We start from the raw sequence: 16,076 nt of genomic DNA, 5'->3' as shown, positions 1-16,076 counted from the left end.
TTCTGCTGCCTTTCCTATCCTCTACTATCTCCCCTTCCCTCCCCTCCCCTCCCCTCCCTTCCCATTTTCTCTCCCTACCCTATCTACTATAATTCATTTCTCTCTCTTGTTTTTTTTTCCCCTTTCCCCTCACTTCCTCTTATATGTAATTTTGTATAACAATGAGGGTCTCCTTCCTTTACCATGCAATTTCCCTTCTCTCTCTCTTTCCCTCCCACCTCTCGTCCCTGTTTAGTGGTGATCTTCTTCTCATGCTCTTCCTCTCTATTCTGTTCTTAGTTGCTCTCCTTATATCAAAGAAGACATTTGGCGTTTATTTTTAAGGGATTGGCTAGCTTCACTTAGCATAATCTGCTCTAGTGCCATCCATTTCCCTGCAAATTCTATGATTTTGTCATTTTTTAGTGCAGAGTAATACTCCAGACTTTCTATACATTCCCAATGGAATTGGTCAGTGGTATGTCACTTCATACAAATGGTCTCACGATGGGTGCATATTTGACTCACCTAGAGAGCTTTCAAAACTGCCCAGCACAGCCCCATGGCAGACCTTCAAAAGTAGGTCTTTACAGAAGTAGAGTTCAGGTATATCCAAGTAATATTTCTGTCTTCTGTTTTCCAGTGCCTTAGGAAGCCCACCTCCCTACCCTGTCTAGAAACCCAATCCCTGCAGATACTTCTCTCTAATCAGACTAACAATAGAAGCCATGTCAGCAGACGAGGTATCATCCTTATAGGTACAAAAGTGGGAGACTATACTCAGAAGAAATTTTGTTCGTATCCCTGGACTCATTTTTTCTTCCCCACCTATGCTTAAATGTCTTACTTCTATGGGTTCTTATATTCTTCCTGCAAGCAATTTTTGCCTCAATTCCCTGCCTGCAAGCTTTAATATCGAGGTCCTCTTTTACACCAGTCAAAAAAAAAAAAAAACAATAATTGTGTGACATATTTGGGTCTCTGATCTCTCCTGCCTTGCATTTGCCAATCAACCCAGAGCACTCTAATCTCATGGATCTTGCTGCTCGGATCTTCCTCTAGTGACTGATGTTGGGTTTTACCCAACTACTTTCTTTTTCCTATGGGTCTTCAAGCTGTCTTCCTGAAACTCACTATGCCACATAGTTGACTCTGAACAGAAGGAAGAGAGAGAGAAAAGGGAACACAGAAACAACCCAATAACAAGTCCTTGGGGCCATGGTCAAACGCTTTTACAATAGAACAATGATAACATACTCTGAACAATCATGGGAATAAGTGGTTCTGTCTACGATCAACAAGTCATAGAGAGAATTTAGAAGCTGATACTGTGTTATCTTAGCCTTTTGAATTTTGTTAACTACCAGTATTCTGCTTCATCCTAAAGTTCTCTTTGTTGTAAATCACTTACTGAGTTTCATTCAGACAAATAAGGAAATTCTAATATCGTTCATCTCTTAGGTATTGATCATCCCTGGCTTAATTAGAACCCTTCTACCTTCAAAGAAATAAACTATTCATTCTCAGTTTCTGGGGGTGTGAATAATAATAGCCAGTTGCTCACATGCCTGAAAAGCCAATAAGAAACTTCATGTCATCCCAGCAGCTTAGGAGGCTGAGGCAGGAAGATCATGAGTTCAAAGCCAGCCTCAGCAACTTAGCAAGGCCCTAAGCAATGCAATGAAACCTTGTCTCTAAATAAAATATTAAAAATCATTCAGTGGTTAAGTGCCCCTGAGTTCAATCCCTGGTACCAAAAAGAAAAAAAGAAGAAAAATAACTCAATGTCTGTTATAACCATGATGATCTATAATTCAGACCCAGACAGTAAAACTGAGCTGAGCTGACTAGACTCCTGAATTACCTCTCAGTGAGTGCTCCTTGTGTATCTTTTCATTCCAGGGCTCAATGGCGATGACTTCCTGGCAGTGGGTCTGCTGAACGGCAGTGTGGTTTACAGTTATAACCTGGGATCTGGCATAGCAAGTGTCAGGAGTGAGCCCCTCAATCTGAGCCTTGGAATCCACACTGTCCGTCTGGGGAGATTCTTCCAAACAGGCTGGATGAAGGTAAAGAGACTTCACTTCATCTGTCCCAAAATTTACATGCTGGTGTATTAGTGCTCAGGTGCCAAGGCAGGCAGGACATGATGCCGTCACCTGTGGAGTTTACACTCAGTGCACCAAACAGGAGAGGAGAGATGACCACAATTAGGTGGTGTACGAGTCAGTCAGAGGGATTACTAACATAGGTAAAGCTAAGAAACGGGGTTCAGGAAATGCCTCCCAGAAACGGTGATGCTTGAGCATAACTTTGGATAAACAGAAGGTAGGAAAAAGAATAATAGCCAGTATGAGGTTAAGGAACACAAGCAGTTTTGTGTAGTTCTCAGATCAGGGAGTTGGACAGCAAGAGAGATTCGTGGTAGACAAGGTCTGTATTATCAAGTATGCATATATCAAGCTAGGAAGTTGAGAGTTTTATTCAGAGAGCTGTGGAGAGACACTTAAGATGGGGGGAGGTTTGGGTATCATGATTCATTTCTATTTTTTAACAAATGAGTCCGGTGGATATATTGAAAATGAATGGGGCCAAGGCTAGACGGAGGGGTACCAGCAGGATGCCAGTTCCTAATCTTTGAAGAACTGTGATTTTGATTGAAATCCAAAACCATGACTGCTATATTAATATATCTTTCTTAACAGACACCAGCAGAGAAGCAGAAAATTGAGTAGTTTCATGTTCTTTATTTCTTCAAAATTCTAGTCTTTATAAATTTTTCATGCCAAGTTAATGGGAAATAACAAAAGAATATCTTAACAGTTCACCCTAGGAAATTAATTCACCCTGGGGAATTAATGCCTTTTTTAATAGGTTTTGATTTTTTTTTCCTTTCAAAGGTAGATGACCATAAAAATAAGTCTGTCATCTCCCCAGGAGAACTGGTTGGTCTCAATGTCTTCAGTCAGTTTTATGTAGGTGGTTATAGTGAATACACTCCAGATCTCTTACCAAATGGAGCCGATTTTAAAAATGGTTTTCAAGGTAAGACACGAGCAGTTTTTCTACTATAACTATTTGTATTGAGTATTAAAAGAAAGAAAATGCTTTTAAAGAATATATGTGCAGTTCACAAACCAGCCATGTGGGTTGTTTTCTAATCAAATTTAATCAAAGTTTTATCGAAAACTTTGCTCATCATTTTGTTGATCACTTACCACATGCTTTACTAAATGTTTAGGTTTTTTTAATGTTTTCAAAACAGAGATGCCTACATTTGTAAATTTGCATTCTATTTGGATTAGAGGGAACAACAATAAATACTAAATATAATAGAGAAGTAAATTACCTAGTAGAATAATGTGATAAATCCTATGAGGATGAAAGGAAATGTAGAATATGATCTGGAGAGGATCAGAAAGACAAGTAATTCTTTACCTAGGATACTTTTTAATGTAGGCTGACAGAGTTACAGGAAAAGTTGAAACTCTGCCTAATTTCGGAGTGTACTCCATACAAAAGGTGAGAAACTGAAGTCAACCCGCCCATACCACCAAGATGTGGCCTACAGAGGTCACCCCAAGCCAAGAGGAATAAGAGGAAACATTGTGCTTCATCGAACAATTGAATTACCATACTCTGTTTCCTTGTGTTCAAAAAGAAACACTGGTTCAGAACTCCCTTATAAAGCTTATTCAGAGTAGAGTTATGAAATAAAAAATGTGCTTTGAACTGAAATAATATTCACTTGTGAATAATCTTTGTGGTGGAGAGTATTTGGTCACAGGGCTACTCATGTGCTGTCCTCACTCAGCCAGTCACCCAGGGAGCCTATTCTCCATCAGAAGTCTGGGTGTAGGGGCCTGGAGGGTAAAGTGCATCTCTGGAGAGGGAGCTGCCCTCCAGAACAGCCCAGGCACTTCAGTTCTCCACCTGCCTGGCAGCCTTCTTTTCACCACCCCCTGATGCCTGCCCAAACACAAATGAAGACGCCACTGTACTTGAAATATGTGAAAACAACATAGCTAATCCTGTATAACACAAGGTCAGGTTCTAATAAAGTTACTTCATTCTGCCAAGGCTATCAAAGAAAATTTTTCTTTGAATATATAATCAGTACTGATTCTCTGAAGAGTGTCTTAAAGATCAGTTTAAAGCATATTATGGCACTGTGCTAAAATGTAATAAAGAACTCAACAGCTCTTTCCTAACAGGAGATAATCTGAAAGAGATTGTACAGACATAACAAATCAATGAGTTTTTAAAAACATTATATTCAAGGGAAGAGATGGGTAAGCTTATGAATGTGAAGAAGTACATCTTCCACCCAGTAGAGACATTTTGCGGGGTGACCAAAACGTGATGTGGCTTATTCCCAGGCACAGTTCACACATAAGGACTTTGGGTTAGATAATTCCTCTATGTGAGGAGTAGCAATTGCATAAGGATCAGAGCATAAACTCCATTAGACCACTGCCAGGGTATGTGCCCTAGCTCCAGCTGGTTTGTCACCTCATCTCCTATGCCTCAACTGTAAAATGGGATAATAACAGCACTTCTCTCGCTATGTCATTCTGAGAGTAATTTACTGGAGAGAGAACACAAATTCATGCCTGGTTTAGTGAGAATCCTCATTAGCAATGATAACAGTGCTGGAGGTGGCAGAGGAACAGCTTCATCATACACTTGCCTTCTTCTCTGCTCCACAGACAGTGGTGGAGGACTCGGGCTCTGCAACAGACTGTCTTCAGATACAGATTCTGCCACCTAGAAGCTGTGTGACTTTAGCTTGCTACCTAACTCTGGGCCTCCATTCTCTCCTGTGTAAAATAAAGATCCCTATCCCATAGGGCTCTTATGGGTTAACCAATTAAGCAAAATAATTATGCTAAGTGTTTTGCCCAAAAACCAGTCCACAATAAACATGAATAAATATTATTAATAACTCCATCCTGCTGTCATAGGCTTTGATGTTTTCAAATTTATTGAAGTACAATGCTTCCTGGTTTTCTTTTGTGCTGTTTTTCCCCCATTCTATTGGGATCTTTTCTTCATATTTTAACAATGAGAACAAAGAGAGGATTTTTGTTAAGACCTGTCACTTTCTCCTGAAGTGTGACAATGAGCCCGAGTCCAACACGTGAACAACTGACCCTTTTGACAGAAACACTGGGACTGTATACTCCTGGGAGCTTCTCAGCTGCTGCTGTTCTTGGTTAGGATGAGCATCTTCTTGGTAATTGCCACTTAGTTCCAAGTCTTGTGAGAGATCTAAGACCCTGGAAGCCCCTCAGTTTATCATTTGTCTCTTGAATCTTTTCTCAATATGTCTTCCTCCATTATAAACTAGCATTTACTATTTGTTACAAACCATGCATGTACAATTATTACCAGCTTAATATAACAACCAAATATACCAGAAATCCATATTTCCCCAAAACTCTACCATCTCTAAAGAATCATAAGCACTAACTTCTTAAAAATACAGACTTCTGCATCCTACCCCAGAACTACTTAATTGAAATCCCTCTGATGGGGTATAAAATTTTATATTTTTAACAATATTCCCCAGATTTGGAAACAACTACATTATTTAATAATAACAAAGCAAATAGAATTTTATAGAAGAATTTACTCGTCAGGGTAGAGTTAGCACATTTGTCTAAATAATGGCAACTAAATTACATGAAAAAATATTATGTGATTTAGGCTTTCACATTTCTGTAAACACTCTTGATAAATAACTCTACTCCAAAAGTTTGACATCTAAACTATAAATCCTTACTGCAAATAAAGTCCATTTTTTTGTTGTTGTTCTGGAAATGACTTATAATAAGCCATCTCTTTTCCTATGGCCTTTAATGTTCATGAAGACACTGAGGTTAACCAGGTTAAATAATTTACATATGCCAGGCAAACAGGGCCACAGTGCTTTACCTGACCTAATGAGAGCATCTCCTTTGCTGTCCAAAGTTGCATCTATTATAAAGCTGATGAGTTCTTAGGTTAAGGTTCATAGTCTTTAGACTGGACATGAAAGGAAGGAAAGAAGATAGAAGTAGGGGGTGAAGGGACAGAAAGCAGGTGAGGGGAGAAGAAACTAAAAATGTTAGACCACAAGTGAGAATAAGCTATTATTCTCTGTTACCTGTAGAAAATCTTGTTGCACAATTAAATGTTCTAAAGACTGCTGCAGGAAAAGAACTAGAGTCAAACATCTCATCTCACTAAAATGCCTTTCTCATACACTCCTCTATTTCTTTTACTATCATTACCAGTCTTCCCAGTACTTGTTTGAATCCTTTGTGCAATAGTTCTCAAAGTGTGGTCCCTGCACCAGCAACATTAGCATCACTGAAAAATTTGTTGGAAATAAAATTCTTACTAAACCTGAAACTTTGGACATAGGTTCCAGCAATGGATTTTAATGATCCCTACGTGTGATTCTGGTGCAGCTGAAGTTTGAGAACTGCAGCTTCCTGTCATCTTGAACTCCTCACACCAGCCTTATTACCTGCCACATCAGAACACTCTTGACACACTGTTGCCTGCTCAAAAACTCAGCAAGCACTCTATCAATTCTTTTGATCCAGCTATCCCATTCCTCAGTTTATACCCAAAGGACTTGAAATCAATATACTACAGTAATGCAGCCATGTCAGTGTTTATAGCAACTCAATTCACAATAGCTAAACTATGGAACCAACCTATCGTGTCTTTCAATAGATGAATGGATAAAGAAAATGTGGTATATATATTCAATGGAATATTACTCAGCTTTAAAGAAGAATGAAATTATGGTATTTGCCAGTAAATAGATGGAGTTGGAGAACATCATGCTAAGCGAAATAAGCCAACCCCCCAAAACCAAAGGCCAAATATTTTCTCTGATATGCAGATGCTAATTCACAATAAGGGGGGGACACTAGAAAAGAATAGAGTTACCTTAGATTAGGTAGAGGGAAGTGAAAGAGGGAGGAAAAGGAATGTGAAGATAGGAATGATAGTAGAATGAAACAGACATTATTACATTATGTATGTATGTGACTGCATGAACAATGTGATTCCACAACATATACACTCAGAAAAATGAGAAATTTTATCCCATCTAGGTATGATGTATAAAAGTGTATAAATGCATGCTATTATCATGTATAACTAATTTAAACAAATAATTTTTTAAATAAAATAAAAAATAAAGTAATGGCTGAATGCTTTACTGAGCATTCTAAAGCCCACTTAACTTTCCCATATTTACCTTGCCTCGCCACATTCTTTGTTCCATAAAAAAACTATTTCCCTCAGTCAAGGATCTCCAGAGAAACAGAACCAATAGGGTGTTAATATTTATATAGAGATAAAGAGAATTTAAAGGAATTGGCTTATATGATTATGGAGCCAAGAGCTGTAGTCAGCAAGCTGGAGTGCTGATGTATACCAGGGGAGAACCAGGGAAGCCAGGGGGGTAAGCAGCAGTCTAAAAACCATCAAATTCAGGACCAAAAAATAGCTGCTGTTTCAGTGCAAACAAGAAGGCTGGAAGTCAAATACACCAGGTTAAGCAACCAGGCAGGAGTTCCCTTCTGCTCAGCCTTTTTGTTCAGGTCTACAATTGATTGGATGGGTCCCATCTACATTAGGGAGGGCGATTCACTTAGTCAATAATTCAAATGTTAATGTTATCCAGAAACACATACACACATACACTCTCTCTCTCTGTTTGGTCAATATATAGACTTCCTATGTCCCAATCAAGTTGACACATAAAATTAACTGTCATAATATCTAATCATTTGTGTGTGTGTATGTATGTATGTGTTATTTTCCCTGCCTGAGCCCTTTCTCAAAACAATGCCCTTCACCACTTTAAATTCCATTTGCCTTGAAGGCCAGCTCAAACCCATCTCCCCAATGAGGGCCTGGTGAAAAGATTAAAAACTCCTTTCTTTCTAGTTTTTCTTTAAAAATGTGTGTGTGTGTGTGTGTGTGCGTTGCATTATCTATAATCACCCTACTATGCTATAGCTTAATTTCTAACAATGGAATACATGAGTCAATTGTTTAATAATTGAAGGTTGATTAAATATATTATAAAGATTATTTTGTCATCACATAAAAATGTTTTAATACTTTTAAGAAAAAAGAGTAAGCAGTGGGCTAGGGTTGTGGCTCAGTGGTAGAGCACTTGCCTAGCACATGGGAGGCACTAGGTTCAATCCTAAGCACCACATAAAAAAATAAATAAATAAAGTTTAAAAAAGGAAAAGAGTATTTCAATGTTCAATTTTTGGCATAATATTACATATCATATAGTTTAATTCAAGATTTCACTTTCATTTAAAAGTACAACTAAATGTAGGTGAAAAGACCATAAATACATATGTACAAGTCAAATATTAATAGGTATGTTCTCTGAAATGCTGATACTATGTATAACTTTTTACTTTTCTCTCTATGATTTTGTTTTTTGTATTATTTCTTAAAAATGTATATTTATTACTTTATTTTGAAAACTCACTTTAATAATGAAAGAAGTACTGTCACCTAGTTTCACTTGTTAACACGAGTGTCTTGGCCCTTCTTCAAGGTTGCATTTTCACTATTGAAGTTCGTACAGAGAAAGATGGCCATTTCAGAGGCCTTGGAATTCCCGAGGGCCACCCAAATGCCGGGCGCAGCGTTGGCCAGTGTGAGGCTTCTCCCTGCAGTTTAATGAAATGTGGCAATGGGGGAACGTGCATAGAGAGTGGATCTACTGTTTAGTAAGTATGAAATCTTCAGGAAAGACAACAGCAGATTAATTTGCTCTCTAACAGGTGCTCCGCTCCAACTGGTACTGAACTTGCCTGACCTAGTAACACAAACCTAGTTCATATTTAAAATGTTTTTATGTAGATTTGTAGATGAGTGAAGAACAGTCAAAGGCAACTAGAAGTAGAATCAGCACAGCACACCTCAATACTATTAAACAATGAAAATGAATCACTGTATCTCATTCCAAACACCATTGAAAATATAGCTTAAATTCATAATATTGAGAGTGGACAGAAACGTTAATCATAAAAAGCCTATATTCAGGACTTGTTTTTGTACTTAGGTTTGAGCTCCTTTAGAAGGACCTCCTCTAAGTGGGTGTTGTGGTTTAGATGTGAGTTGTCCCCCAGGTACTCATGTATCAGACAATGCAAGAAGGTTCAGAGGAGAAATTAGTGGGTTGTAAGAGTCTTAACCCAATCAGTGAATTAATCCCCTGGAGAGGGATTAACTGAAAGGTAACTGAAGTGGTAGGGTGTGGCTGGATTTTGCAAATTGTTTTCATAAACATAGAAATTTTCTTGAGTTGAAATAATGAAGGTAATGCCTTATAATTTTACAGCACTTTGGGGGGTAACAAAGCAGTTTCTTACATACATTGCTCCTCATTCAAAAACTCTCTAAATTATTCAAGCCGGTATCCCAATTCCAATTTAACAGTTGGAAAGATGAACCCCAGAGATTGTGAGTAAGCAACAGAATGTATGGGCACTCTGAAAGTAGTACCATGGGACTGAAACCCAGACCTTCCAGCTGCTGGGTGGATACTGTCCAGGATCTACATAGTACTAAGTGAACTTAAGAACAGCTAGTGACTTAATTGAGGTAACAAAAATGGTAAGCGCTCTTTATTTTTGGATATAATTTGTTTATCTGCTTTTAATTTAAAAAACAATGGTGACGTTATCTTCAGTTGACAGTTCGTGCTCTCTCTAAATTGGAAATTCCTTGGCTTATATACACATTGCCTGGGGATTTCATAAATCACTCTGTGGGTAAAAAGCTCTATCTCAGAGTCAAACATGCAAGCTTTAATTTGAATAACAAAAAGACTTTAACAATAATTTGGAATGAGAATGATACATCTAACAAGTTTCCTCACAAATTCTTAAAGTTTTTAGTATCCAAATTGTGACCAGTTTTGGGCCAGGCATGGTGGTGTACACCTGTAATCCCAGCTACCTGGGAGGCTGAGGCAAGTTCAAGGCCATCCTCAGCAATTTAGTGAAGCCCTAAGCAACTTAGAGAGATTCCACTTCAAAATTTTAAAAAATAAAATAAAAAGATTGGGGATGTAGCACAATCGTAAAGCAACTCTGAATTTAATCCCTAGTACTTTAAAAAAAAAAAAAAACTGTGACCAGTTTTGGGAGCCTCTTGTTGATATAATCAAAAAATATATATCTACTCTATTAATTACTTTGTGGAACATTACTATAGAGTCAAATTAGCTCTTGTGTCTATTGAAGGATATGGAAATGACAACCCCCAAAACAGTGTGGCCTGGGAAGAGGGAGGGAGGAAGAAGGCAGCACATTGATAACATTGAGCCTTTCTCAATACATCCTTTCCCAGTGACAAGACAAACCCTGGGAAGGAAAAAAACATCACCCAGTGACAAGACAATCCCTGGGGAGGAGAGATCCATCAAGTCTAAAATGACAGTCTCTGGGAAGAAGCCAAAGCATTGATCCTTACCCAAATAAATCCTTTCCCAGTGACACTACAATAGACCCTGGAGGGAAAGAGATAAGCACTGAATGCTGATTCTGGACCCTCTCTCCTTGCCCAGTAAAAACAAACTTCAAATTCTCACAAACTGTTTCCTGAGTGCCCAAATTGATATGTTCTGATAAAGTCTTCAATGGTTAAGTCATCTCCCAGTGCGTAACCTGTATAAAACCAGACTTCCCCTGTAATCGGGCCATTTTCTACTCAGAAAGTGAGCTCTCTGATGCCTGACTCCCCTGCTGAGCAAAGGCTTGGTGGAATTCGTGAGATCTGCACCTGTCCTGGTCACTTTTGTGCTTACAACTATGGTACAACACTGCAATTACAGATCCCTAACCTTAAAACAGGTGAATTTTATGCTAAGTAAATTATACCTCAATGTAGTTATTTTAAAAAATTAAGGCTGCCATTCATAGATATTCAACTCCAATAGTGGCAGCAGTTCAAAGAATATTATTCCTTCTGATAATTTTTGTAATTCTTCTGTAATCTCAATAAGAATTCTTCCTTTCAAGGAAAAGAAAGTGTGTGCTTTGTAATATATTTTTCAATAGTGCTTAAGAAGTTTTTTTCTATCCTTGCCCTAGTCCCAGGCTCTTAGTTGTCTATGGCTCTAAGGAAAATTATTAGACAGCTCACAGCTAAAACCCAATCGTTTCCTGAAAAATAGTGACACACATGAAGAAATATATTTTAAATGTTCAAGAGATGACTCCCAACCCAGAAGCATAAATTTCACGGTATTTGGATCAATTTTAAAGGCAAAAATCTCAAAGCTGGTCAAAGTGTCTTAACAATGTAAAATGTTCCTTCTAATTTTGTTTCTCACTGCTGGGACTAGGAGATGCTGTTTTGGTACATAGGGCAAAGTCATGCTCTAAGTTATGCTCCAGCATCGTGGAATGGAAGGTTTTCAGGATGCAGATCCTTGGTTATGTCTTAAAAGCCATGCACTCCTGCTCCAAATTCATCAGCACACAGATACAGCTGTGTTCTAATGCAATTTTTCAAAGGAGAGAAGAAGAGTTCATGGCAGGCCTTCATGCTCCTGGAATTAACTCTGATGGAACACAGAAACAGAAAACCATTTCTATTGTTAATAGCCAAGGTTTTTTTGTTTGTTTTTTGTTTTGTTATAAATTTATTTAGTTATAACTTAGTCCTATATATTCATGTGTTTGGTACATATCTTTAAGCAAGTTTTACTTCATTTAACTTGCATTCTTTCATTTCACTTTAGATTGACAAAAATTGGGCCAGGCACAATGGCACACACTTGTGATCCCAGAGGCTCAGGAGGCTGAGGCAGGAGGATCACGAGTTCAAAGCCAGTCTCAGCAACTGTGAGGCACTAAGAACTCAGTGAGATCCTGTCTCTAAATAAAATTCAAAATAGGGCTGGGGATTGTGGCTCAGTGGGTCAAGTGCCCGAGTTCCATCCCTAGTACCAAAAAAAAGGGGGGGGGGGTATTTATTTACCAGGTATAATAAGATGTTCTAAAATATGTGTTTGTTGTGGAATGAATAGAATTCTGTGGTGAGAACACTCTACCATCTGCTCTCTTAACAATTTTCAAAATATAAGACACTGTATGAACTGTGTGATGCATAGAAAGTATCCTGACTGTGACTAGGGACAATATGTGTCCCCTTAAGAAAGCACAGGGTAGTAGAACCACAACTTTCAAAAACTTGTCAGATTTTAAAAAGAAAGGCACAGACAGTAAGTACAATTAAGAGGAGTTCAGAGAATGTGGATATGAAAAAGTGAAATGCATCAGGGATTAATGTTAACTTAAAAAATGAGGCTTATTTATAATACAAAAACCTCACTGATATAAAGGCTCCTGATTTTTTAACTTATTTTTTACTTATCCATTTATTTTTTTCATTCTTGGTTCACAGATGCCTTTGAGAATTCAGGTAAAAACTAAAACTTGTTTCCCTGAAAAATAAACATATATAGGACCCAAGATTTGTATACAATTTTAGAGGTTTTCAAATTCTCCAGAACCTAATCAGACTCTCTAAGATACCACAGTGTCTCCAAATAAAGAATCCTTTGCCTGATCTGCTATCTTCCATACATTTTGTCTAACAATTCTTAATTCAGTCTTCTATTCCTCCTCGCACGGACTACAATAATTTACCAACTAGCTTCCTGTTCCCTAAACTCTCTTTTAATCCAAGTTGAACCTTCCTCAAAACCTCTTTGTTGTATCACTTTCCTGCTCAGGTGTTCTTGTTCTTCCACAGCCAGTGCAGCAAAGTGTAAAGGTACGTTATAACTTCTGTGGACATATCTACTCGTGCTCTTCTTTTCTCCTTGCACAGTCGTCAGATTGGTTGCATTACTCTATCCAGCTTTTCAGAAATCCCTCCATTTACGAAGCCCTAAAATGTTTCCTCTGAGGCTCTGGTCTGCCTGGTAATTCATTATCTTGGGTTGGTTTTTCCTTCCTCCCAAAGTGACTTCTTCCTCACTTTTGCTTTCTTGGTAAGATATTCTTTATCTTTATGCCTTTAGACTGTTTTTTGCAGTTTCCAATTTAAGAATGATAATTTTTTCACATCCCTGAGTTTGACAAGAAGCTAAAAAAAAAAAAAAATGCCTGATCTGTTGGTGAGGTGGAAGAGAAGGAGCCACTGTCATTTATTAGAGAAAACTCTATTTTCTCTATTGCTAAAGCAAAGGCTGCAAACTATTCAAATGTTCATCACTAGGTATCTGGTTGGTAGCATTAAGGAGAATTCCTGGAATGGAGCAATATGAAGAAGGACTTTATGCATGGTCATGGAGTGATCATCTGGATCTGTTGAGTGAAAAAAGTAAAGACACATGTAAGAAAAGGAAATGATAGTTATAGATACATATAAATACCCACATTTAGATATATATACTCACATATTTCTTAAGAAAATTAAAAGAAAAAAGTATAAATGGTTATGCATAGGGTGAGCAAGGCAACAAGAAGTGATGGGATAAAAAAAAAAACGTACTTTTCTAAATATAATTTGCTTTAGAGCTTTTATTTGGAACCAGGTAAAATGTTTCATCTGGTAAATGAATACAGAAAAAGTGTTAAATACTAAAATAAATTAGTAAGTGAATTCAACTGCATTACAAGCTGGCAGCATAACCAACCAGTTTTAAAACATTTAATTCAACTGATATTAATACATACTACTTTGACTGCACAGTGAGTTCTATCCTGAGGACAAAAAAAAAAAAAAACCATGAAGATATCCCAAATTTCATCCCAGTCTTGAGGTTAGTACTAACACTGGTATTTGAAACTATAGATAAAAATGGCCCAATAGCAATATAAATGAAAAATAGCAAATGAATAATTATGTTAATATTAGCCATTGGGAACTAAGATTTTCACCTTAAAGAGACATAGGCACTGGTAGGACTGTTTGTGCAACCACCATGAAAAGCAGTATGGAGATTCCTCAAAAAACTTGGAATGGAACCACCAATTGACTCACCTATCCCTCTCCTCGTATTATACCCAAAGGACTTAAAATTAGCATATTACGGTGACATAGCCATGTCAATGTTTATAGCAGCTCAATTCACAATAGCTAAACTATGGAACCAAACTATGCATCCTTCAATAGATGAATGGATAAAGAAAATGTGGTGTATATATATATTCAATGGAATCTTACTCAGCTTTAAAGAAAAATGAAATTATGACATTTGCTGGTAAATGAATGGAGTTGGAAAATATCATGCTAAGCAAAATAAGCCAATCCCCCCCACCAAAAAAAAAACAAAGGCTGAATCTTTTCTCTGATATGTGAATGCTAATTCACAATAAGGGGGGCGGGGCACTAGAGAAGAATAGAGTTACCTTAGATTAGGTAGAGAGGAGTGAAGGGAGGGGAGGAGAGGGGATATGGGGTTATGGGGATAGGAAGGATAGTAGAATGAAACAGACATTATTGCCTTATGTGCATATATGACTGCATTACCGATGTGATTCTACAACATGTACCATCAGAAAAATGATAAATTATACCCCATCTGTGTATGATATATCAAAGTGCATGAATGCATTCAGCTGTCATGTATAACTAATTAAAACAAATATTTTTTTTAAAAAAAGAGACATAGGCATACATAAAAATCAAAGAAGTAAAATTCTTCAAGTCTTTAAATTGAAAATAACATAAAAATGGGGGTAGGAAAGATGGTGGAATGAGATGGACATCATTACCCTAAGTACATGTATGAAGACATACACACAAAAAGAAAATAACACACAAATTTATGACTTAATTTTCTTTTTCTAAATAACTTATATTCTAGCTATGTTCACTAAAAATATATTTTTAAAAATCCAATATCCATAAACACCTCTATGCCAAAACATACCATTTTCTACTAAAAATGAACCAGGACTTGGACAATTGGACATTCCACTCTGGGGCAGGAAATGTGTGATATAAGCCTTCTTATCTTTTTGTACCTGAAAGCAAGAATGATAACAAAAACCATAAGGCTATTTTAAAAGATGATAGGAGCTAATTTAAAGAAACTCCAACTGGCCAAAGATGGAACAATGTCAGAATCACAGAGAATAATGTCTACAATGGATTTAAACATATCAATATAGAAAATTCACATAATTGTAATGGTACCCTCCTCAATATGGAGGGAAAAAAACTTGCCACCAATGGAGGCTGTTAGACCACTATTCACTAATCTGAGATTTGATAAAGGTCAAAGTAGATTTGTTCATCCTTGCTTTCCAGCAAAGATTGTGCTTTGAAGTGTGCCATCCAACTTCCAAGTGATCCCCAGTGATTCTTGCCTCCTACTAGACACTTCTTTCCCTAGTCTTCTCTGGCACTGAATAGGCCAGATCTGTGCAAACAGGAAGATATTATGGAAATGAAAATTTGTCACTTCCAAAACTAATTTAAAAAATTATTGCAGATTCTGCCTTTCTTAAATTTTTATATTTAAGGATTAAATGATGCTTTTGCAGGGCTGGAGATGTGGCTCAAGCGGTAGCACGCTCATCTGGCATGCGTACGACCCGGGTTCGATCCTCAGCACCACATACAAACAAAGATGTTGTGTCCGCCGAAAACTAAAAAATAAATATTAAAAAAAAATAAATGATGCTTTGTAAGGAATAGTTTTGAGAGTGGTGAGACTGTATTTTATATATCCTTTCTGGGAGCTGTATAGATAATAAATTACAGATGGCAAGCCAGAAAGCAAGTGACCTATTATAAGGCCAACATAATATTAAATGTTTATTGTTGCCTTTTATTTTTTTATTTTTTTTTTAATTTTTTATTGTTGATTGTTCAAAACATTACAAATTTCTTGACATATCATATTCCACACTTTGATTCAAGTGGGTTATGAACTCCCACCTTCACCCCATACACAGATTGCAGAATCACATCAGTTACACATCCATTGATTTACATATTGCCATACTAGTGTCTGTTGTGCTCCGCTGCCTTTCCCATCCTCCACCATCCCCCCTCCCCACCTCTCCCCTCCCCTCCCCTCCTCTCTCTCTACC

The 16,076-nt window shown here is 37.4% G+C and overlaps 1 protein-coding gene across 1 annotated transcript in view; it reads left to right on the top strand.

Moving 5' to 3' along the window:
* The window catches only part of Eys (eyes shut homolog), a 1,560,564-nt gene that overhangs the window by 1,496,221 nt on the left and 48,267 nt on the right, over positions 1-16,076 (top strand). The window contains 3 exon segments of the mRNA XM_015487393.2: positions 1,882-2,048; positions 2,880-3,024; positions 8,567-8,741. Of these exon segments, the coding sequence (XP_015342879.1) occupies positions 1,882-2,048; positions 2,880-3,024; positions 8,567-8,741 (487 nt within the window).

The sequence above is a fragment of the Marmota marmota genome, unplaced genomic scaffold (assembly GCF_001458135.2).
Source record: "Marmota marmota marmota unplaced genomic scaffold, marMar, whole genome shotgun sequence".
In the NCBI taxonomy this organism is placed as follows: domain Eukaryota; kingdom Metazoa; phylum Chordata; class Mammalia; order Rodentia; family Sciuridae; genus Marmota; species Marmota marmota.
This window is presented reverse-complemented; position numbering and strand designations above follow the sequence as displayed.